Here is a 24,153-nt window from a genome sequence, read left to right as displayed (position 1 = left end):
TTTCTAATCACATCCTGAAATCTAAAAATTTTAGGGTGTAACAACATGTAGAAAGAAACCAGGGAATCCCACTTTTGGTCAGGGCTAATGAAGATCAACTTGATTGTGGCAGTTTCAAACTCCTTCACCGAGGGGTTATCCTAACAAAAGAACAGGCATGGAAATTTGAAATGTTGCTGCTGTAATGATAATAAAATTATTTAACATCTCTTATTTGAATGTCATATACTACCTTCGGCCTATATAAATCTAATAATGCCATCCATATGTTTAGGTCTTGGCTTCAAGGGGTAAGGTGGAATAAAAAAGAGCCTAATCTTGATGGGTAACTGCGGTTTGCTAGGTCATTTGGCTTAGCAGAAATGATATAGTTTTTGATAAAGCATACACACAATCTTTTTTGCAGATCCTTTCCAGGACCACACGTTAGATCCGATTTTGGGCCTTGCTTCAGAAGGAGGAGGACTGGGACACCATCACAAGAGCATGTCGTTCTTTGGAGCCACATCCACGGAAATCTTCGCAAAAAAGGTAGCAGTTTAGTAATAGGCTTTGCTGTTAAACTGTTCACATTTGTTTGCATGCTAATCCAATCATGGGTGGTCTATTTTTTAATAATGGCCAGATATGTTGCACTGGATGTAGGGATTTGAACTATTCCATTATCTAAAAATGTAACTTTCCTTTGTATCTATACTGAGTGCTGACATATAAAGATTTGTCACCAGAATCATTATGACTACGGATAATATTCACATAAATTACAGTGAAACTTGTTGGTGCATGTTTTCTTTCTTAAGAATGTATCTATAATCATAGAAATGCACATGCAGACCATATTGCAGGCAATTATTTTTTAATTGTTGTCGCTCGCACTTGAGTTTGGAGCAGCTATGCACAAAGTGCTAAACTGGCGATCATTTCAAACATGTTTACTTGTCTCAAATCCTTGTCTAGCTTGTTCACCTCCAGCAATGGGACATGGCCATTTCCGAACATAACACTCTTGCTCTTCACTTATCAAAATTTCAGTAATTTAGAACAGTAAGCTGTTAAATTGGAAGAAAACATAAAGAAGGAATCACCACATTACATCACATATATTCGATTTTTTTTTTTGCACAATATGTTACTGTGTGGATTCATAAGTTGGATTGTGTTGCTATTTGTCTTAGAGGAGAAGAACATTAGGCATGTTGTACGGAGGCTTTAATAGTGGTTTCGCATCTAAGCAATAGCAATGACTGCAGAAATCTCAACCTAGTGTCATATGTGTACCAAAAATATAAGTAGCAATGTGCTGTCACTTCTATTGTTATTGAAGACGAGAAACTTTCTGACCCTTGTGTTGGTTTTCCTCCAATATTCCAGGTTGTGCGACTGGGTTGAGAGGAGGGAAAAAGCTTATAACTCTACATGGCATGAATTCACTTCTAAGTTCTAAGGAATAAGGTTGTTTATTCTTATTTATAAGGGAGATACAAAGCTTGCAAGATTCATGTGCCTCATTCAGCAGTCTGATGGCCACACATGAATAAACTGTCTACTGTGTTTCTTATCATGACATTGCGCTGAACTTACAATTGGCCTTTGGCTGTAAGGGTAACGCTTTAGAGGAGCATACGAATGGCATTTGCAGTTCAAGCTAGCAGATCACAGGCCTTCTTGTTCATCAAGATCATTATAACCTGGTGCTTACGTTCACATTTCATTGTTTAGTCATCAACAGTAACACACAGATAAGCATGACGGCAATAACGCTCCATTAAGTACTAGGCTACAAATCGTGACAATTCCATCAAATTGATATGCCACGGAATTAAATATCAAAATCGAGCACATTTCGTTTGGAATTACTAATTTTTAGATAATTACTTCCTGCATACCTCAGCCATTTTGTCATGTTGCTCATCATAAAACAACGAGGTTAGAAATACCATTTTCAAACATATTCCTGGAGTAATTCTTCTACCAGACAAAACCATCCTATAATCATTCTAACTGCATGCATCAGAATGCAGTAGTGAAGATGAAATATTATGGCCATGGATAGTACTCACTTAAGTTATAGGAAAACTTGTTGCTGCATGTTTGTATCTTTTAAGAATGCATATTTATACTTGTAGAAGTGCCACATTCAGATCGTATTACAAGCCATTGTTTTTAATTTCTTTTGCTCGCAGCTGAGCTTGGACCAATGCCCAAAATGGTGATCATTTCAAACATCGTCTTTACTCGTCTCAAATCCTTGTCTTCTTCACCTCGAGCAGTTTAGACTGCTGAGGGACATGGCTATTTCGGAACACAAGAATCTTGCTCTTCACTTGTCAACAATTCAGTAATCTAGAACAATACGTTGTTAAATTTTCTGACCCTGGTGTGCGCTTTCTACCAATATTCTAGGTTGTGCAATTGGATTGAGCAGAGTTAAAAAAAATCTATAACTCTGTATGGCATGAATTCAATTCCAAGGAATGGGGTTTTTTGTTCTTATTTCAGAGGGAATACAGAGCGTGCAAGATTTATGTGGCTCATTCAGCAATTCTGATGGACACACATGAATAAACTGCTATGTTTCTGATCATGGCATTGTACTTACGTACAATTGGCCTTTGGCTTTCAGGGTAATGCTTTAGAGGAGCATACGAATGGCATTCACAGTTGAAGCTAGCAGATCAGCCACCGAAGCGGTGAAGCTAGACTCCACATGAGTTGTCCCTGTGGTTGATTCTGGTCACGCTGCTTTGCTAACGCTGTTGTGGATTACGGGCACGTTTGGTTCCATATGGCACTTGAATTCAAGCATGCGAAACTCAATCCAGTTCTCATCTTCTTCACCTCTATAAGTTCAGTCACGCTCTTTAATTATTCTTATTTCAAAACAAGGAATGATTTCAGCATGTTCGAAACCTCAACCATTACGAGAAAAACCAGCTCATGTTTGTTTCCCCCAATATTCAATTGCTGTGCAATTGGGTTGAGCAGAGGAAAATGTATAACCTTACATAGCATGAATTCACTTCCAAAGAAGGTGGCTATTTCTTTTATATAGAAGAGAGTCACGAAGCATGCAAGATTCATGTCGCTCATTCAGCAATTGCAAAAAAACAATATGATGGCCAAACATGAATAAACTGGTATCTGCGTTTCTTATCATGAGGTTGGCGCTGAATGCATGGTTGGCCAGCATTCAGTGCATGCTTCAGATGAGCATGCGAACCATATTTGCAGTTTCAAGCTCAAGCATATCTCAGGCCTTGTTGCTCCTCAAGATTAATTTAACCTGGTGCTTATGTTCAAACCTCACAGTGCTTCTCATCCACAGCAGACACAGACAAGTATGGCAACAATGCCACTCTATTAGTACTAGACTCCTGATCATGACAATTCCTTCATATGTCACGGAATTTGCAGTTAGAACTAAACTTTAGAGAAATTAAGTTTACATATCATAGTCCATGCATTATGTTGGTCATCACAAAGCACAGGGTTGGAAACACTAATATATTTCCTAACTTGTATACTGGTGAGGATGAAATATGTTCATAGAAGAGGACGAAAACAATGCATAGACTCTATTTGGGCCACTAATAGTAAGGAGGAAAAATAGAACCAGAAATAGACAGGATGTAAGCCCCTTGATCAATTCAGTTCCAACAGTATGAGTATGGAAACTGATATGTATAGGAAGCATTAGAACTCAATGCACAAACAGTATTTTATTGAAGACAGGCAAAATTTAAAATTTGCTCATATCCAAACAACCACTTAGTACTTATGCCGGTTGTGTGATAGCATGTTATTGGATCAAGTTACAAACTTGCCAAGCCAGAGGATTGGAATCAATGCATATTTGCAAGCTAGACGGCATGATCGACGCTTGTCCTTGACGTCGGTCATGCTGCTTCACCAATGCTGATATGGCTTACATGTAAGTTTTGTTCCATGCCACACGTTAACTCAGAAATATGTCGCAAAGCACCCAGCAGTTGCCTAACAAGTTGTGGAGTGGCAAAGCATAGCAGTGAGGGAAACACTAAGCTATCATGATGCTACATAGTGAGAGAAACACTAAACTACCATGACACTAAATGTTGAACTTGTGGTGTGGCACCAAATCAAATACTGCTGTGTATGTGTTTTCTTAATGTAGTGTTTGTTTTCCTTCAATATTCTAAGGCATTGTTAGCATTGGAAACAGGTTGAGCAAAGCAGAGAAAACCTAGTCGCCGGGATGAGGCAGTTTGCCCGTCTTAAATTGAGCTGTGGAAGGATGCAAGAACTATGCAAAGCTCATTCGTGGAATGCCCGGCCCTGTCTGGTTCCCGAAACGTGCCCTGCATTTCCTATCATGAGGGTTGTGCTCAAAGTACAACCAGATTGTGGCATTCATGTCGTGCTTCAGAGTATGTAACCTGGTTTCCAGGATATCAATCACAGGGAGTACGACAAAATGCAACGACGGTGCCACTCTAATAGTAAAGCCTAGTCCTGACAGTTGCATCCATTGGCATGTAACAGCGTCTCCTGAACAATTGGTTGAGTTGGTCACTAGGAGAACCATCAGCCAGAGAACACACCATGTCCACAACCAGTAGAGGACAACCAATTGAATGCTAACTTTGTATCTGAGAACCACAGCAGAAAGATGGAAAGTGAAACCTAATGCTAGCTGGCCACATGGCATGAAATCTGGAATGCGACCCTTCGTTCTTACAAGTTACAACCAATCACACAATGTTTATGGCACAGTGCGCTGGTGAAGATACATTCAAGGCTTCAAGCAGTGGTGAATCTGCAACTCTTTGCAAGAGACGTGGCATGCAAGCCAGACTAAGCACCAAGGAGTTCGTTGCACTTGCACAGGGTCTGACAGTTCATGACTCTCTTTTATGGCGTTGAGGATAAAAGATGGCTTCTGGAAGGACAGAGTGGCGTGAACGCCATCTCTGGCTTTGATAAGAGGAAGAATGCTGTCCCTGTCCACCTCATTGTCTATCCCGTGCCCTCATTCTGAAATACTTGGAGCAGTCAGCCATTTTAGTAATTTGGCCCAGTACTGACAGCAAACAGAATTGGTATTTGTACAAGAACTAAAGCGGCTTAAAAGTGTGCTGTGCATAAGTTTTACATGAGAATCAAACGAAGTTTATCTGAAACTGTAGATGGCAACACAATCAACACAAGACTACAAGAGTGGGATTTTATTACTACTTTAGTTAAAATGAGATACTTATTGCGTTGTCCAGCTTACAGTTAGTTGGATCAGTAAGATTTCATTTCATCCTATTATCAAAGAAATGCTTAGAACCTTTTCTCATTCCAAATTACTAAGATGATGAAAGGTTCTAAGGGGACATGCGAATAAGCTATGCACAGCAGACAAATGAGTATGAGCCTGTACACAGCTTGTTGAAAATACTATATATTATTCTAGAAAAAAAGACAGTATATTATATAAATATCTTCCCAACATAATTCTGGTATTCTACACGATCAAATGGTAGATATGCTAGTACATGTAAATAATTTCAATTACCAGATGAGAAGATGAGAGCAAAAGCTGCATTTTACTCATTTTCCAAACAACCTCAATGCAAGCGCATAAACATCTTTCTTCTTTGCTGATGTAGCTTCAGTGACCAATTTCACCGCCTATAATTGACAACTAGCAGTATATTTAAAATAATATGAAATAGCCATTTTCTGATAAGGTATCATCTCTGCAGTTAAAATTTAAATTCCAACATTTTCCATAACAGCTTCAAAATATAGCAATGAATCGAGTTGAATGTGTACCGCTGAAAGTGTATGTCCCTTTGCTGTCAATTCTCTTAGTTCATGCTCAAGGAAATCCTCTGATGGAGTGTCATCAACTGAAATGGACTGTCCCTCTATGAGCACTGTGATTTCTCCCTTCGGCTGTCGAGTAGCAAAGGCTTCATTTGCTTCACCTAGAGTTCCACGCCAGAACTAAAAATATGTGCTAAGTTCAGTACTGCATATGGGGGAACATAAAAATAACTACGTGAAAGAGGCTCGACATGTTCTTGTTTTCAATTTTTCAACAGTCAGAGTCAGTACCAAGCATGCTGAGAAACATCAAAACTGCAGCACTACGAATGAAAACACTTCTCTACAGTGAATAGGATATGTGTAACTACCAGTTGAAATTTTTTTGAAGATTGTATGATCAACAGACCATGAGTGAAAGGGAAAAGGGATGGGCAATTACAGAATAAAGAATGTGAAGATTACCTCTTCATGTAATTTCGTTATCTCCCTTGCAATAACACATGACCTGCAAAGACAAATGAGAGAAAGGAAAATCAACATATGTGATAGAAGGCTTGATGAAAAAGCACAAGAGTTCTAATATTTTTTAGTAACCTGATCATACAGTCATTAATGATTGCAATACCAGATGTTACATTATACTTAAGCACACAAAAGTGCACTACACTGTAATTTCCATACACCATTTTCTAAGAATAGAATTTCTAAATCATGCAATGGCATGCAGGAGTGACTTAGTGTCTGTTACCTTGAATCGCCAAAAGATGAAGCAGCATCAACAAGAAATTGATGAATGCCATGGGGAGGAACATAGAATATTTGTGTAGCAGCTTCACGAGCAGATATCTCAAGCCTATCTCTTCTTGACCGAGCATGCTTTGGTAAAAACCCAACTAAAATTAAAAATTAGGGCTGACTCCAAGCTTTTATCATAATTGATGAAAAATCTGAATATAGTATCAGCATATTTTACCAAATGTGAATTCATTAGATGGCAAACCCGACGCAGAAAGAGCAGCAACTGCAGCAGAAGGCCCAGGAATGGGAACAACAGGAATTTTCTCAGCTGCACATAGTCTTGCCTGTGAACATGCTTAAAGTCATTAATACATGAGATAGTCTAGCCTGCAATAGTACACCATGCTTAAAGTCTCAACAATGTAGGAGCAGCATTAGGCAAGCAAGAAGTTGGTTGTGTTTATTAACAATCTATATTGTCCTCCCAACTAGCTGGTAGCAAAGTTCAGTTACAATGTTTCATTCCAGGGCAACCCGGCTATGAGATACTCCATCCAGTCATTAATACATGACGTTTTGGACAACAAAAACAAACCAAAACTAGTTCATTTTGTTTGCCCAAAACATCATATATTAATAACTGGAAGTAGTAGCTATTGTTTGGTTCTACACACGATGAGTGGATAGTAGCCAGAGATATTCTTCTACTGAATACTTTTGCATGCAAGATGCGACATCCAAAATTAAATGAGGTTAATCTACTTACCAGTTCCATGCCGGGGTCACTAATGCCTGGAGTACCAGCATCACTTATCAATGCAACCGCTTCACCTTCGTGAAGCCTCCTTAAGATACTGGGCTCTCTCTCACGCTCATTGAACTTATGGAAGCTAAGCTGCAAGCGTACAGTTTGAGATTTAAGTTGAATGTTTCGTACCAAATATGCGACACATGAAAGCTAATAATGTGATTGACTCACAAGTGGTGTTTTGATGTTATAATGCTGAAGCAGCTTTCCAGAATGCCTTGTGTCTTCAGATAATATCACATTAGCGCATTTAAGGACGCGCAGTGCCCTGACGGAAGAATTATCCAAGCTTAATGCCAGTAGTTTGTTTCAGGAAATGATCAATAACTCAATGATTCTAAATACCTAGCATGTAGATCCGCCATTGGTGTATTTCTTAATGGGGATAACTTGAGATTCATACACAATAATAACGTAAAAAATGTTTCACTAAAATCAAGTTATTTCTGGTGTCCTCCTCACATTAAAGTAAAATATGTTTGAAATAAAAAATAATCCTAACAGTGCTAGAAAACCCTTAGTTACTTTTCTTAACTATATCGATTTAAAACAACCATTGCTCTGCTGCCCCACTTCCTTTTTTGTTAACAAACAAGGGTCCAACTCTCTGCATGCCTCCTCAAAGGCCTTACAAAGATTTATTAGGGATGTATAATCAAATTTCAAGCAACCCAAAATATGTTAATTTTCTTCTTTTAATAGGCGATCTGTTCCATTTTCCGTTTTATCACCTGACAAGCCCATATAAATTGCCTGACTTCATGACATTCCTGTTAGTACCAAAAAATATCTCATAACCTGAAGCGACTTCAAGGCATAAGGACGTCTACTGAAATCTTTTCCATGTGCAAAATCAATAGAACTGAGGCAGTCTAAAATGGGTTGCAGCTGAGGCAAGTATACCGTAAGGTGATATCTTCAAGGTTACCAATTGGCGTTGCCACAAGATACAGACCTGACTCCAGATCCTGCAGATTAAAATGAAGCAACAACAGAAAGGTGTCATAATACAAGCAATGGAGAACGAAATCGGACATGCTTATATCTGTGCAAAGCGACCTAATGCCTGAAATGCAAGAAATGATAGGTGGCAATGGGTATCCTTGACTGTCCTCTTCTACATCTTGAACATTTCCCAAACCAGTTAATGCAATTTGAGTTGATTGATTCAGCCATAAGGCTATGTACGGAACAATATTCATCTTACTAGAAGGAGATCTATTTTATTATTGAAATTTTACTTGAAGAAAAAGACACCATACATTGTGTGACACAGACACTAGCAAACATCTAATCCCAAATTCGCAAACTATAACATGTCATAAAACAAGTGTGTTTCGCTTCGACATGATAATTGCATAACGAATTAGGACTCACATAGAAGATTCTAGCTTGGTAGTTATAAATTCTAACTGAGTGGAACTAAAAACAGTTTGAGTTCTGAAATTAGCAAAAAAAAAAATGTTGCCGCATCGAGCTGCATACAAAACCCACAAGTCCACACTACTGACACACTCCCCTACTGGAGTTAACCACAAAACATTGGTACAAACAACTAGGCATCGCTGGGTTTGGGAGAGGGGTTCACCGCTTCCGAGGCTGGCGGCTCCGGTGAGTTGGTGGAGGCGGCGGTGGAAAGGCGGCGCGCCAGCGGAGTCGTGGCCGTGGAGGAGAGGCGGAAAGAGGAGAGGAAGCAACGGCGGCGGGGGACATTTAGGGTTGGAGCGAGGGCCTGCAGGCGGAGCAGCGACGCCATGGGAAGCGGCGGCGCGCGGAGCGGGAGGGAGGCGGAGCTGCCGCCGTGGCAGTTGCCTTTGCCTTGCCGTAACTCTAGCGAGAGAGGCTTTGAGGGTGGAGATGGCATGAGTAGTAGGCACCGTTGGATTCGGTCTTGACGGTCGAGATGGCCTTCAGTGTCATCAGAGCACTCGTAACATATCAAGGTTACCAAGGTTCAAAAATTGTATATCAATGTTTTATCTGAACTCAAATATGTGATTCCCTGCTAAAAAATCAGGAAAACTTTTCCTATTTGAACATTTTTAGCAAAAATTCGGGAACATCTTGTTATTTTCCTATTTGAATAAACCAATTTATCCATTTGACCTTCTAAACAAATTTTTGGCTGAAGTTGCTCTCTTGAACTATTTTAGTTGGTCCAATCTACTCACAATGAAATTTGTCATTTTCATTTGAAAAAAGTGTATTTTCCATCCCAAGTATTGCAAAAGTGTGATATTCATCCATCATGTTTCGTTCGGTGCAAACTAACCCCTTAACTAACTTAATCAGTGCATTTATTATCCATATCTTAGTTTAACAATGGTTTAGTGCCATCTAATGATAGTTTGCACCACATAATCATCTACCTAATCCTTGCTTGGTGATGTAATGTGAGTCAAAGATATAAATTAAAAAAAATACAGTGAATCCTCTAAATTGCCTATCTCGGAAAAATTTTATCAGAAAAATTAACAGAACCGATTCACACTGAATTATTATAGCGATTGACTCAACATTAGTCGTGGCTCAGCAGTGATTAGTAAGATGATCACATGGTTTAAACCGATGTTATATGACAACAAACCATTGTTAAACTAAGGTGGGGATGGTAAACACACTGGTTTAGTTAGTTAAGGGGTTGGTTTGCACCAAATGAAATATGAGGGATGAATATCACACATTTGCAATATTTGAGGGATGAAAAATACGCTTTTTTCTTTTTGTTTCTATTTGTATAACTAGAGTTTTAAGTTCATTTTTCTACATCTTTGCATATCTAAGGGCTATAGTAAAGTGCTCCTAATCTATGAAAATAATCATGATGCATTTTCTAACATAAGTTATGATGTTGAACTTAAAATTCAACTAGTATGCGGAGAAAAAGAAAAGTCTTATTAGGGATGGATCATGATTACTTTCATAGATTAGGAGCACCCTTAAAAAAGACAAACAAAACTTGATAGGTTCAAAGATTTGAATACCCAAATAAATTGGATGTTATGATTGTTCGGACACTGAACCCATTAGTCCTTCATTCTTCGGGTGCTAGGATCGCACTCGTGCATCTACAGGCAACAAAATATTTATATTACAATACACATTGATGATATTGCTTGATCCAACACTGTGCAAGCATAGACACAGAACCGGAAAATAGATAATTCCAGCACGTTATGATATCCAAGTTCACCGTCAAAGGTATGAGAGCCCAGCGTTCCGGTGACAAGTTCCACATCACACACACACACACTTGCTTGGATCAAGCATTTAGATAATTTTACAACAACAACAAATTTCCACAAATATTTTGAATACAAACGCAAAAAAGACCATCGAAACTGTTTTCGACCCAAACGCAAAGATTCCAGCATACCTTTTTCTGGCAGTCCATCAAAGAAAGATATATAGGATAGCCAGTCTTGCAGTGACAAGTTTGATAGCACCAGCAGGCTTGCTTTGGGTCATCATCAATCCAGCCACCAGCCGTCAAAGTGGCATTCTGAACGTTCTTTTTGGTACGCATGCTTAATGCTTGCCATGGCGTTCTCTTTTCCCTCCTCCCTGAAACGCCTTGCCCCCTTGTTCACCCCAACATGTCGTCTGTGTTATTGAACAGCATCCAAGCTACCAGTGAGGACACTCGAGTTCCCATCTCCTGAATGCCGCTACTGCTGAACTGCCGCCGTGATCCATGGCTGCAAGGTCTGCAACATGACAGGATGCAGTCGATTGACAACCACCGCCAGTGGCACAACCACAGATGAAATTGACAAACCAGTGCAAAGCATGAAGCTTATGAAAAAGCATTGCAATTGCCGAACAGTTTAATTTAAACTGCTTTAGAACTCCTTCACAAACAAAACACTAATCTTTAATGACTTAAACTTGGTCGCACTCAAGATCAGGGATGCTGTCCATGTCGCCATAAAAGATTTCACCCGTCGGATCGAGCGCGGACGGCACAGATCATCAAACAGAGGACGCGATTTTTCAAAAAACACCCCGAACTTTGTCTAAATCGAACCGGCACCACAAACTTTGCCAAAATCCAACCTGCAGGCCCAGGTCGTCGAACATAGGCCTAACAATTTTTCAAAAAACATGCCAAACTTTGTCGAAATCGAACTAGTAGTCCAAAGGCCTCACATAAATTTTTCAAAAAAACCCAAATTTTGTCAAAATCCAACCTGCAGTCTAGATAGCCCCGGGAATCTTTCAAAAAAACCCCGAACATTGTCAGAATCAAACCCGCCATCCAAGGCCTCTCACACAAAATTTTAAAAAAAACCCGTACTTTATCGGAATACAACCCGCAGTCCATAGATCTCTCTCACACAATTTCCTAAGAAAACCCTCTACCTTTAACGAAATTACCTCGCCATCCAACCCACAAGTAATATAAATAAAGATGTAAAAAAAATGATAGAGATGCAAACTGATAATTGATTAACTAATAAATTGACTGCCACTTTGCACAATAGAAACAAAAACATAGAAAAATGATAGAGATACAAATTGATAATTTGTTACCTAATAAATCGAATGTCACTTTGGCTTATATGATGCACCCAGACACTTTGAAACATAGAAAAATGATAAAAATATAAGTTAGCTTTCGTTGGCTTCGTTACAACTAGAGGTATCCAATAAAAAAATTAAATCTAGCAAAAAAAACAAAATACAACATCTCGATACGTGCATGAATTTATTTATAAGATACTTTTCAAAGTCCACTCTTTGATATTGCATAAATATTGTGGGCTCCATTTAACCATAAAAATATAAATTCCAAACCAAATAGATGGAGGGCACTGTTCTAGTATGAACATGCATCACCAGCACCCATCTTTCTACCAATGTTGCGTGACAACAAGCTCACATATTTTTTCTCATACAAAATAAACTGACACAAGTTCAACAATTAGCTAGAAAGTAAACTATGATGGCAGGATATCAGGACTCCCTAGCTGCATATCTTATTTCTAAACATTGACATTAAAAACGAGAATCAAATTACTTTTCACAGTGTTGTGCTAAACAATTAGTTAAGTATAGGTGGGCAAAGTGCAAAAAAAAAAGATTTCTAACCTGAACATCAGCCTCGCCTTTAGGATAGGATCTGAAACGATGGTAGTAGGAACAAAACAAAATGGGACTTGAGTTTGTGATGCAAATGCAACATGATCAGAAAAAAAAATGAAGCAAAGGACAAGATTAATTACGATGGCATTGATCTATTCCCTCCATCCCAAAATACTATTCGTTTTGGTTTTTCTAGATACATGCCTTTTGCTATGCACCTAGAAAAGCTAAAATGAATAGTAATTTAGGACAGAGAGAGTAACTTGAACTGTTCAGATTGCTCACTAAAGAACAAACATATTTTATGCCAGAACAAACATACCCTCCCTCTATATCCACTCCTCTATCATCCATGTCTCCAAATAATAAAATGAAGATTAGCCCTTGGTTTTTGACATTTTCAAAAAGAAAATAATATTCCCTTGTAACACCAGAAATTTCACATCCCAGAGCATTAAAAATGGAAAGTAGAATCTATAGCGACATTTCATCAGAAAATTTGCTGCTCCCTTCCTATCTAGCGCACTGCCCATTGGCTCAACAGTTTGACACAGTTTAACAGTGTAACTAACAATTCAAGTCCAGCATTCTCCAGAAAGTCACAATTTTCAATTAGGCACGAGATTGTAGCAGATGCTCTGGGCAGATTGCTATATATATTAAGGTTCAAAGAAAATGGTAAGCTTATAAGGAATTAAAGAGATGACCTCCTCCTCCTGCTGCTGCTGCTAATGGAGCCATCTCCGATCACCAGAGCTGCCTGAAATGCACAATCATCAAATAAGCTAAAATTATATATTAGTTTAAGTAGATCAATGTAACTGAAAATTTGAGCTATTACACTGTCACCTCTGACCTAAAATTCTTGGGGAAAACCATACTAATTTCCTGTCTTCTAATCTTTGCTTGAAAATTCAACTTTATTTATGAGTAGAAGAATACAAGAAAAACAATACAAGATAATAAGACTATAATCACAAGATAACAAGACCGGAAGTATTAATCAGAAGTAGTAGTAGTTTATAGAAATAAAAACAGTAGACCTCAAGTATTAACCACAAGATAACAAGACTATAATCACAAGATAACAAGATCAGAAGTATTAATCAGAAGAAGTGGTAGTAGTAGTTTACAGAAATAAAAACAGAAGTCCTCAAGTATTAGTCACAAGGTAACAAGAACAGAAGTATTAATCAGAAGTAGTAGTAGTAGCATTAATCAGAGCACAAGACATAGATCAAAAGACATAGTTTGCAGATATTACATATCACAAGATCACAGGACTACAGGAGCATACGGATCACAAGATCACAGGATCACAGGAGCACACCTGGACCACACCCTCGAGCCCTCCGCCGTTGACGTTGTCGCCTCGGCAGCTCCATTCCTCAACGATGCGTAGCCCCCAACGGAGACCTGCAAGAGGAGGATCAGAACTTAGAAGAAGAGGAATGAGAGGAGGATCAGAAGAAGAGGAACAAGATTACCTATGCAGCCGGAGCCCGGAGACGGAGAAGACGAATGCCAACGGCGGGGAACCAGGGAGGGAGGCGGATCTGCGAGGAGTCGGAGGGAGGAGCGGTTACGGGGAGCTGGGGAGGGAGGTGGAGGGGCTAGGGGAGGAGCGGTTACGGGGAGGGAGGCGGAGGGGCTATCGGCAAGCTGGCGGCGGGTGAGGACGGCGGATCTGCAAGGGGAGGGGCGGTTACAGGGAGGGAGGCGGAGGGGCGAGGGATGGAGGGAGCGCGGCTCGAAGGGGGTAGGGTTTCGGGGGAGAGCAGTTGGCACCACGTTTTATATGGCGAGCAGCCGAGCCGATCCAGGCCTAGCAGGCCTAAACAGGCCGTGCCGCCCGTTGGTGGTCCACGGGCCAAATGGGCCAGGTCGTGCCGAGCTAGCCCATGGGCACTACGGCCACCGGGCCGTGCCTGGGTCGAGCAAAAAAAACGGGCCACGGGCCATATGGCCAACTATAGACCGAAGACGGAGGGGGCGCGGGTTTTTTTTAGCTTTAGAGATTATAAGCAGTGGTGTATTTCTTTTGAACTAGTTTATTCACTTATAAGGTTGAAATCTTTATCTTTGTATTTAATTGTGCATTCGTGCTATCAACCTTATTAGATAATAAACAATACATGCTGCTGGCAAATAATATTTTATTATTACTAATACTTTGACATACTTAAAATGAATAATAGTAGCGAACATTTGAATCCTATGTAAATATCTGTTTGACTACAAGCCAGTTTTGGTCTTTCGCAAGCACAACGATCTGTCACAGAAAAAGTTTTCAAGCAATATATCAAAGTGAAAGTAAAGCTAAATTGAAAAGAGAAAGGTAGATGCCAAGAAATTGTGTTACACACATCCTTACTTAATTTTACTACAATACATGCGGATTTTAAATATTTATCTCACAAGCTTTCTATGAATGAAATCTACATAGTAGAAAAATGAGAGTCTCCATGGAGCAGAGAAAATTAATGATCCGAAGCACAGCCACAGTCCAAATACAACTCCGGCAATTATCGAGTAGTAGACATAGACACCTTCAGATTCTTTACTCTGGTCCATTTGTATACTTGAATCCCTGGTGCATGATTTGCTCAATGGAAAGCCACGGAGCCCAAAGTTGTTGCTGTAAATGGAAGGGTCGGCTAGTGTCTGGAGTTGATTACCAGTTGGTATCTCACCTGAGAGCATATTGTTAGAGAGATTTAGCGAACTAAGAGAGATCAGTTCCGATATGCTTGAAGGAATATGACCAGATAGTTCATTCCATGAGAGGTCAAGGGACTCCAAGAGTTTTAAATCGCCAATATTCTCTGGAATAGTACCAGATAGATGATTTCTTGACAGGTTCAGAAACCGAAGGCCTTGAAGATTTGTTAGCTCAGTTGGAATTTCACCATCAATAGAATTACCTGACAAATCAATACCGGTCATCAGCGCAATTGCCCCTTGAAATTCATAAGTCTTCATCTTCCAGTTCACGTCAACTCGATTAGCATAATAAAAAGCAGCTTCTAGATGAAAAATTTGATGGTGCACCGTCGACCTCATGTTGAACTCGGTCTGTGGTCGGATCATGGCTGTTAAGTTGGTGAGACCACACGGTATGTTACCGTCAAAATTGTTGTTAGCCAGGTCCAGCAGCTGGAGATGAGAGAGCTGTAGCAGCTGCAAGGGAATACTGCCATTGAACATGTTCGACCGCAGTCGAAGAAATCTTATCAAAGGTAACCTTGAACTTATCCATGATGGAATTGCGCCGGAAAAATTGTTACCACCAAGGTCTAGGACAGATAGCATCTTCAAGTACTGAATTATCGATGGGAAGCCTCCTGTGAACCTGTTATTTGCCAAATGCAATGACTCCAATGATAAAGTAGAGTTTGCGGAAGCCAGTACATGTATATCCCCTGAAAGAGCATTGCTGGACAAATCCATGAACATAAGATCCTGCAAGTCCCATATGCAGCTAGGGAGCTGGCCGGAAAGTTGGTTGCTATGTAGGTCCAACATTTCCAATGAAGTCATCTGGCAGAATGTCAGAGGGAAGCCTCCGGAGAAATTGTTACCGTACAATTCAATGGAGACCAATTTCTGACTACAGAAATTCGGGACAGTGCCGACGAAGTTGTTACTCGCCAAGGAAAGACCGGAAAGATCTTTGAGCATTGACAGGGTTGCAGGCAACTCACCTCCCAACTGGTTGTTGTTGAGGTCAAGGTCTTGCAGTGCTGTCAGACTGCCGATCTCAGCAGGGACCATGCCTGTGAGGTTGTTGAAGGACAAAACCAGGATCACAAGCTGAGTCAGGTTCCCCAAAGAAGTGGGGATCGGCCCGGTGAGGCAATTTTGTCCCAGGTGCAGCATCTGCAGGCTCACCAAGCCGCTGATGTCCGCCGGGATCACGCCGGTGAGGTTGTTGCTCAAAAGTGATAGCCGCCGCAGCTTCTTCGCCTCTCCAATCTCCGGTGGGATGGTTCCGGCCAAGGAGTTGTAGTGCAGGTAGAGCAGGGTGAGCTCCGGCCAGTTCTTAAAAATCTCAGGTGGAATCGTACCAGACAGCTTATTTCTCGACAAGTATAACTCCTTCATCTTGCTCATCCCGGCGAAGGACGGCGGCAGCCCGCCGGAGAGGTTGTTCGCGGATAGGTCCAGGAACTTGAGGCCCGCCATGCCTCCCATCTCCGGCGGCAGCGTGGAGACGAGCCGCGCGGCCTGCAGGTCCAGCCGCTCCAGCGTGCGCAGCCTGCCGAGAGACGCCGGGATGGCGCTGCCGAGCGAGTTGTTGCGCAGCACGAGGACCCGCAACGCCGGCAGCGTCGCCAGCGCCGGTGGGATGCCGCCGGTGAGGGCGTTGTCGGACAGGTCGAGCGAGACGAGCGACGTTAGCCGGGAGATGCCGGCCGGGATGGCGCCCTCGAGGCGGTTGCCGCTGAGGTTGAGGCCCGTGAGCGCCGGGAACGCCGCGAGGTCGAGGGCCGCGAGCGTGCCGGCGAGGCCCGCGCCGGGGAGCGCGATCCCGGCGACGCGACCGTCGGCGCCGCATGTGACGCCGGCCCACGAGCTGCACGCGGCGGTCGTGGGCGACCATGAGGAGAGCGGCCCGGCGCCGGTGGAGTCGGGCTTGGGCGGCGGCAGAGTGGACTTCCACCGCAGCAGCGCACGGGCTTCGGCTGCCGTTGGAGAGGCGGAGGCGGCGGTGGATGACGCGCACGCCAGTAACTGTAACGCGAGCGCGTAGAGGAGGGCCGCGGTGTAGGTGCGCGTTCTCGTGGCGCCTGCCATGGCTGTGGCATCCTCTGCAGCTGGGAGCAGTGACTTCCTCCTCAGACTGTTTTCTCTCTCTCCACCTCAGCCCACCTGTTAGGTCGAAACTCTTATCTGGAAAATAGAAACGTTGCTGGATAGCAAAACGTACAGCCCCCGGAGCCGGAGGCCGACTTTCGTGAAGTCAATCGGCGCAATGCAACGGTTGTCATGCTCATGCACCGTCTTCTTCGCGCGTGTTCACACCATGGCGTATGTTATACACCTCTGCTTGGTTGGTTAACTTGTGCCAACCATTTTCTTTGTAAATTCTTTAGAAAAAAAAGTCAATTTTATCCCTCACCTATTTACTTTATCCATTCCAACCCCTCACCAAAATATAGTAAGGAATAAAAGGAATGTGAATTTTCTTCCCACCTTGCTAGTGGATTCCACCAACAGTCAGCTACATACCGGACAGGTCTGCAGCAAAAGGATACAATACTACCGCAATTTCGTGCTCCCTCCGTTTCAAATTGTAGGTTGTTTTGACTTTTCTAGATATTATGCATCTAAATATAGATATCTATGAACATAGAAAAATCAAAACGACCTATAATTTAGAATGGATGGAGTAATTAGCATCTGGCACAGACAGCGGCAGAACCAGCAAATAATTTAGAGGGCATGCCACTGAGATTGGTACTGTATATTGTACATATGTTAAATAATACAAAGATTTGTTCAATGTATATATTTATTATCACTTCTTCACTCTTTGTGTATGCATTAAACGATCATAAGATAAAGAATTTGAAAAATCTAGTTTACTCCCCTCACCTATTTACTTTGTCCATTCCAACTCCTCACCAAAATATTAGTTCAATTTACTACCTCCTCCTATTGAAATCGGATCAATTTAGTCCTTAAATAGAATTTGAACCCAACTTTGCTTACGTGGTATGGTTTTGACCGGTCTTAGATTCTATTTGACTGCCAACGTGGACTGCATGTCACAGCTGATCGAGCCGAGCGCGCCTAGCACCCAGAAATAAGCCTGTGCCCTTCCCTCGCGCAAGGCTAAGCTACAGCGCCGCGCCGCTTCTCGCACGCGCAAACCAAGCTGCAGCGCTGCGCGCCTGCGCCTTGCAAGGCATACCCGAGTCCTGCTGCAAAATGATGCAAATTGAGATTTTGTTCCTGCTGGTGGGACTCATTTTTTAATTTTTCATTAGACTACTCGGTAGGAGTAATATGCTACAAGGTGTCAGTTCTATTACTGCAATTGAAAAACCTTTATCGTGCGACATTTGTGTTCATGTGAAGACGTGAAGTTAACAATGTTGAGAGTACAATCTGCGTTATGCTCAAGCCTTAGCGGTGTTGCCCTGAATTTTCGCTTTGAATCAAAACAACGTGGCAATTGACGAGATGAGCACCACATATCTGTGGGCGCACGGCAGCGAGATAGCAGGCGTAGTCACGTAGGCAGGGGCGGACCTACCTCAAATACTGAGTGACAGCCTGTAGTGCTCACTACAGTGCTTGCTACAGCAGAATGCTTAAGGATAGTCTCAGTGCACACAGGGTGGGTCCAGGATTTTGACAATGGGTAATCAAAATTTCATTTGGTAGAAAAAGCTTAGGCGAAGTAAAAATCTCTAGCTCAGAATAAGAGGAGGGATTGGAAAGCCTATTTTGTGGTGCTATTTTTTATTTTTAATACATATCATATACTACATATGTAAAGTTTTTTTTCAAAAATAATGGGTATTCATTTGAATACTCTTGAATCACGATAGCCCGCTCGGCCGCTCCTGAGTGCACATTACCTAGACTGAGAACTAGGTAACTGCGCTAGATGAGTGTCATGGGATGAAACTCCTCTCTCGTATGATGGAACTCCTCTATTAATTACCTTACCAAGTTAGCAATTTTGCTGATGTGGTATTGAATTTAATGCCATGAAACTCTCATGAAACTTCCCATTGAGACTTGCCTAAATAAACTGCATGTCTAGAATTTGAGGGGTGGCTTGTGCCCTCATTGTACGCTGGGTCCGCCCCTGGGTGTAGGACTCAGTGGTGCTGTGCGAGAAGCGGCATGCTGCAGCTTGGCTCGGGTGTGCGAGAAGCGGCGCAGCTCGCCTTGCATGAGGGAAGGGCGCATGCTTATTTCCACGTGCTAGGCGCGGTGCTTGCTCAGCTGTGACATGCAGTAGCAGTCAAAACAACTTAAGACCGGTCAAAACCATGCCACATAGGCAAAGATGGGTTCAAATCCCATTTAAGGGCTAAATTGATCCAATTTCAATTGGACAAGGTAGTAAATTGAGCCAATATTTTGGTGAGAGGGTGGGATGGACAAAGTAAATAGGTGAGGGGAGTAAAATTAACTTTTTCCATTTATTTATAAAGTTATTAAGGGTAATCTCAGTGGGAGTTTCATGAAGAGTTTCATGAGAATTAATTTTCATGTCACATCACCAATTTTACTGATTTGGCAAGGTATTTATGAAGAGAGAAGGGGTAGTTTCATCATATATGAGAGGAGTTTCATCTCCATGACACTCAACATGTACAATTACCTAGTTCCCAGTCTTGATAACTATGCACTAAGACTAGCCTAAGGACAGTCCCAACCTAAGACACCAACCATAGTTTCCATAAGCTCCACATCATCATCATCAAGAAACTAGTACTAGACACTACTATTCAAATGCAAACATCACTATTCCATACTTGAATTTAATACTACTCATCTCTCATTATATCTTGGATGGTGTGTAGAAATTAGCTCTTATCTTCATTTAACCCCTTTCTACATCATATTTTATCCTAGATGGCAGCTCATTTAATTCCATGGACACCATAGTGGGTTGGGAATGCCCTAATGGACTAGGCTGATATAACCAGCTCTGATAACGAAAGGTCAAGCGGGCATTATTGACTGGGATGGCAATTAGAGATTAAAATCTATGGATGGGCCTTATTCTCGTTGTGGACCATAGCACAGACGTCATGGTAGCATACAACTCACTCAGTCGTAGCCCACATCTCGCGTGCCCGCTTGCTTGATCGCCTCCGCACCGCACCAGCGCCGCCGTAGCCGCCTTCACAAGTTGCGACCTAGCTTGAGCGATCGTCCAAGACCCCGGCCCCATGCCGCCGCCGGCCGAGGTCCAAACGGAGTCGGATTTGGAGTTGGAGGACGACATCATCGAGATGGAGGATGACGAAAGAGATGAGGGGCATGGCTGCGCTGGGGCTATGGTTCCGGCAGCGGAGGGAGGGGATGAGGGCGTGGGGGCAGGGAGGCCACCTGCCTGCTGCTGCGTGTGCATGGAACCCTGGACACCGCATCTTCTGGTGAGTTTGTTGGACACGATCATGGGGAAGACGGGGTTGATTCGTTTGTGAATTTGTGTGGTTGGGTGATTATTGTTGCTAGTGCTACATACTATTGAAACGTTAATCATGCCTATGGTTTTTGTTCTCTCATTTACCCGTGTTGACGCCGAATTTTGACACGTGTTTGGGTCGGCGTCAAAGGAGAGGAAGGTGGCCGACACGGCGAGCAAGAAGCTACAGTTGGGAATCGGCCGATTAGAGCTACAGTGTTTCGGCCGATCGGCTGAAGGAGCCAAAGTGACTGGGCCGATGTGGGCCTAAAGTGGGCCAGGGTGATGATTAGCTGAAGGAAAAAGATTGGCCCGTGGGAAAATAATAACAAACTCCGATACGGGTTGCGTACATTTGTAAATATTTATCTTTAAAATTAGAAATAGATTCTAGTCGGTTAGGAAATCGGTTGTAACAGGGTATAAATAGCTGCCTCGTAAGACTTGTAAACAACAACACATCAATCAATACAAAAAATCTACTTTTTTCGTCGTACTTTACTTTCAAGTCGGCGACTTCGCCAAAACCTTTTCTTTTCACGAGTTCGTACGAGTTGGCGGGGCTGCATCGATACGATCTCCGACCAATTTGTAAGTTCTGTTTATCGAGTAATATCTAAACTTTAACTTCGGGCGCATCGCTGTTGTTTCGTTTAGATTTATTCACCAGTTATCGATATTAACTAGAATTATAGGTTTTACCTGTTGTTTTAGTTTTATCACCAGTTATCCAGCTTGAGATACGAACTGTCGGCTTTTTATCATTATTTTTATTTATTATCACATAGCCGATTAGATCTATTTCAAGTGTTGCTTTTGTAGCGTTGTTTAGGTTGCTCTAGCAGTTTCTTTACAATTGCTACGTGGTCGTCGGTTGTTCTATAGCCGGTCACTTACACAGTAAATTGGCCAATTCGCTGATACGCCTTTCAAGATAGATCGGAACCTTAGCCGATCGAAACCCCTAGAATTTAACACTTTCCTTTCCTTGTCAATCAGCAGGTCAGATTGACTGGCACGCCACGCGAACTGCACCAAGGCAATAACCCGAACAGGAGCTAAGCAGATTCTCCCAGGTCGTGTATCCGACGCTGAGGGTCATCAGCTGATTTTTCAGTGCCAACAACCCGAATTAGGGGTAATCTTATAAATTCATCTGATTTTGGAATCAGGAATGTAAACTAATTGTCCATTTTGAGATGTTTAGTGGTTAAGATATGTTGCTCTTACACCTTGATTTAGGTTATCATTGACCTTGAAATATGTACATATATATAGGACGTATCACATATATATCCTGGGAGCACTATTAAAAGTAAATGGTCATCAGAGATAAACATGGATTGGTATGTAACATGAACTGTGCCATCGTCACAAGTTTGGGCTCCTTTGTTGGGATCTAACCATGACACTTTCTGTTAAGTAGCATGGCGTGATTATTTAATGGTTTAATTCCATTTTTATTGTTCCACGAGGCTCATCATTTCGGTCCTATTTGTTTGAGCTTTAGCTTCACGGAAAGCTGGCTTTTGGCTTTTGGCTCCTGGAAGGGTGGTTTTCTCAAAGCAAGCTTATCCAAAAGCTAAGGTCGTTTGGCAACCTAGCTTTTTGGATGGTGAGGTGGAAGGTCTGTTCGGTGGGATCCACCTGTCAACCTCATCTTTCTCATCTTCAACCTTCTTCAATCTCCCACCTTTTGCCCCGGCGCCCGTGCATTCCCACCAACAAGCTCGCCCCCGCAACCATGCACCCGAGATCCCCATGGCTGAGCTCGTGCTCGTCCTTGCGCTCCTCCACACGACCTCCTAGACTTCTCTTTACCTTGCAGTGGCCGGTCTGATCTGGATTTAGAGCAGGGTCACTGGATGGGAGGGGGAAGGTGGCTCGTAGAGGGTCGCCAGCCTGCAGCAAGGGAACCTTGCCGGCCCAGAGTAGTCGCGGGCGTCGGCCAGGAGCAATCGCGTTGTCCTAGAGCAGGGGCACTAGATCTCAAAGATGTGTTGGGGGAACCAATGGAGAGGGGAAGAATGGCCAGTGGGGATGAGCAAGGAAGCTGCACCGAAGGGGCCGAGCAAGGGTGGCATGCCGACATTGGCCCTTGGACAGCAGCTCCAAGTGAGATTTGGAGGGCGCGACGGGAGGGATGGGAGGCGCCCAACGGCGCAAGGGATGGCAGCGACGGGCGGACACGCATGGTTTTGAGGAAAAGAAAATAATGATTCGGAAACTTGGTAGTGGTAGGGGTGGGTAATTACAACAAAGTTAGCCTAGAAGCTGTGGGAAGCACGTATATGCTGGCTTTTGAGCTTCCCGTGCAATCTTGGCTTTCTTGGGTGTCGATGTTTAGACCCAACAACCTACCGAGGGGGTACCTGAGGTAGTGTTTTATGCGTGGGGCTTGTCGAGATCAGGAACTCGAAGGTGAACTCGAACACACGATTTAGACAGGTTTGGACCACTTAGATCGTGTAATACCCTATATCCTGTGTGTTGGTTGTGTTGTATTGATTGAACTTGTTTGGAGGGGGTCCCTGCCTCGCCTTATATTGCTAGAGGTAGGGTTACAGGTCAGTTGTTTACAAGAATACTAGTCGGATTCAACTAGAGAGTACTACTCTAATTGCTACGAGTAGTTTCCTAATCCTCGACTAGTTCTTGTCCTCCACATTGACCACGCCGTCCTGCACCGTAGTCTCCATGGTACAACCATGTATTTAGGACTATCCAAACCTTCTGGTGGGCCATAGATATATGGACGACAAGCCCCCGAGTATTTTCTAGTCAAATGTAGCAGGCCTGAGTACTTTTTAGGCATCTCCGACTAGTTTGTGGTGCTCTCCGAGTACTCAATCAGATTGAGCCTTCGAACATACTCGAGTACTGCCATGCGGCTAGAATGTGTTCAAGCCTCATTTAACTTCGTCTTGAATCTTTAATCTTGAATTTTATATGGAAGTGCGATGAAAATCGCACTCCATATGGAGTAGCCCCTATCGGCTGGGCACCCCTGGGCCCACCAGAAGACTTACGGACCCACTCAAGGGAACGTACCCGAAACCTACTCGAACAAGAAGACTACCCTGCAGGGCGCGTAGACTTCATGTACTCCCCGAAGACTAGTCGAGTCAGAAGTAAACTACTCTACCGAGTTAGAGTAGGACTCTGGCAAACGTACTCGACTAGGACTCATACAATCCACCCTGTAACCCTGCTCCCCCGACTATATAAGGGCGGGCAGGGACCCCCTCTAGAAAAACGAACAACACAACTCAAGATCAATACAATCTACATACAGAACGGAGAGTATTACATGACCTAGCGGTCCAAACCTGTCTAAATCGTGTTCCTTGCATCACCATTGACTTCTTGATTCTCGACGACACTCACCGCAGAAAAGACCACCTAGCGTACCTGAAGGACCGGAAAGGCGATCAGAGGGGGGTGAATGAGAGCCGATTCAAATTTTCTCCAAAAACTTCGGCTAAAAACTCACAAGCCTCTCTTCTAGCAAAATCAAGTCCACTTAGCTATGCACAAGCTAATGGACCTAGGAATGATGCTAGAAACC

General features: G+C 42.7%; 2 protein-coding genes across 9 annotated transcripts; both read right to left on the bottom strand.

The window, feature by feature from the left end:
- Nucleotides 1–4,584: 4,584 nt before the first annotated feature.
- Nucleotides 4,585–14,189, bottom strand: LOC117836427 (uncharacterized). 8 transcript variants are annotated; one of them, XR_004636093.2, is made up of 10 exons: nucleotides 8,931–9,194; nucleotides 8,246–8,310; nucleotides 7,514–7,610; nucleotides 7,301–7,429; nucleotides 6,770–6,878; nucleotides 6,545–6,689; nucleotides 6,259–6,301; nucleotides 5,800–5,973; nucleotides 5,540–5,668; nucleotides 4,585–5,021 (listed from the first exon to the last, which is right to left on the bottom strand). XR_004636093.2 is itself a non-coding variant. In XM_034715851.2 (10 exons), exons 1-9 carry the CDS (start codon nucleotides 9,096–9,098, stop codon nucleotides 5,575–5,577), a joined length of 1,011 nt encoding a protein of 336 aa, XP_034571742.1. In that variant the 5' UTR covers nucleotides 9,099–9,193; the 3' UTR covers nucleotides 4,585–5,021; nucleotides 5,540–5,574. The 8 variants fall into 8 exon arrangements, 2 of the variants coding, with proteins under 2 accessions (XP_034571742.1, XP_034571741.1); XR_004636092.2 differs by having other exon boundaries at nucleotides 4,585–5,013; XM_034715851.2 differs by having other exon boundaries at nucleotides 5,540–5,655; nucleotides 8,931–9,193.
- Nucleotides 14,190–14,727: 538 nt separating this feature from the next.
- Nucleotides 14,728–17,348, bottom strand: LOC117836739 (uncharacterized). Its single transcript, XM_034716222.2, has one exon. The coding sequence runs from the start codon at nucleotides 17,222–17,224 to the stop codon at nucleotides 14,837–14,839; it is 2,388 nt and encodes a 795-aa protein (XP_034572113.1). The 5' UTR covers nucleotides 17,225–17,348; the 3' UTR covers nucleotides 14,728–14,836.
- Between the last annotated feature and the right edge of the window lie 6,805 nt (nucleotides 17,349–24,153).

The sequence above is a fragment of the Setaria viridis genome, chromosome 9, assembly GCF_005286985.2.
Source record: "Setaria viridis chromosome 9, Setaria_viridis_v4.0, whole genome shotgun sequence".
NCBI lineage: Eukaryota > Viridiplantae > Streptophyta > Magnoliopsida > Poales > Poaceae > Setaria > Setaria viridis.
Note: the sequence above shows the minus strand (reverse complement) of the source record. Positions and strands in the feature narration are given on the sequence as shown.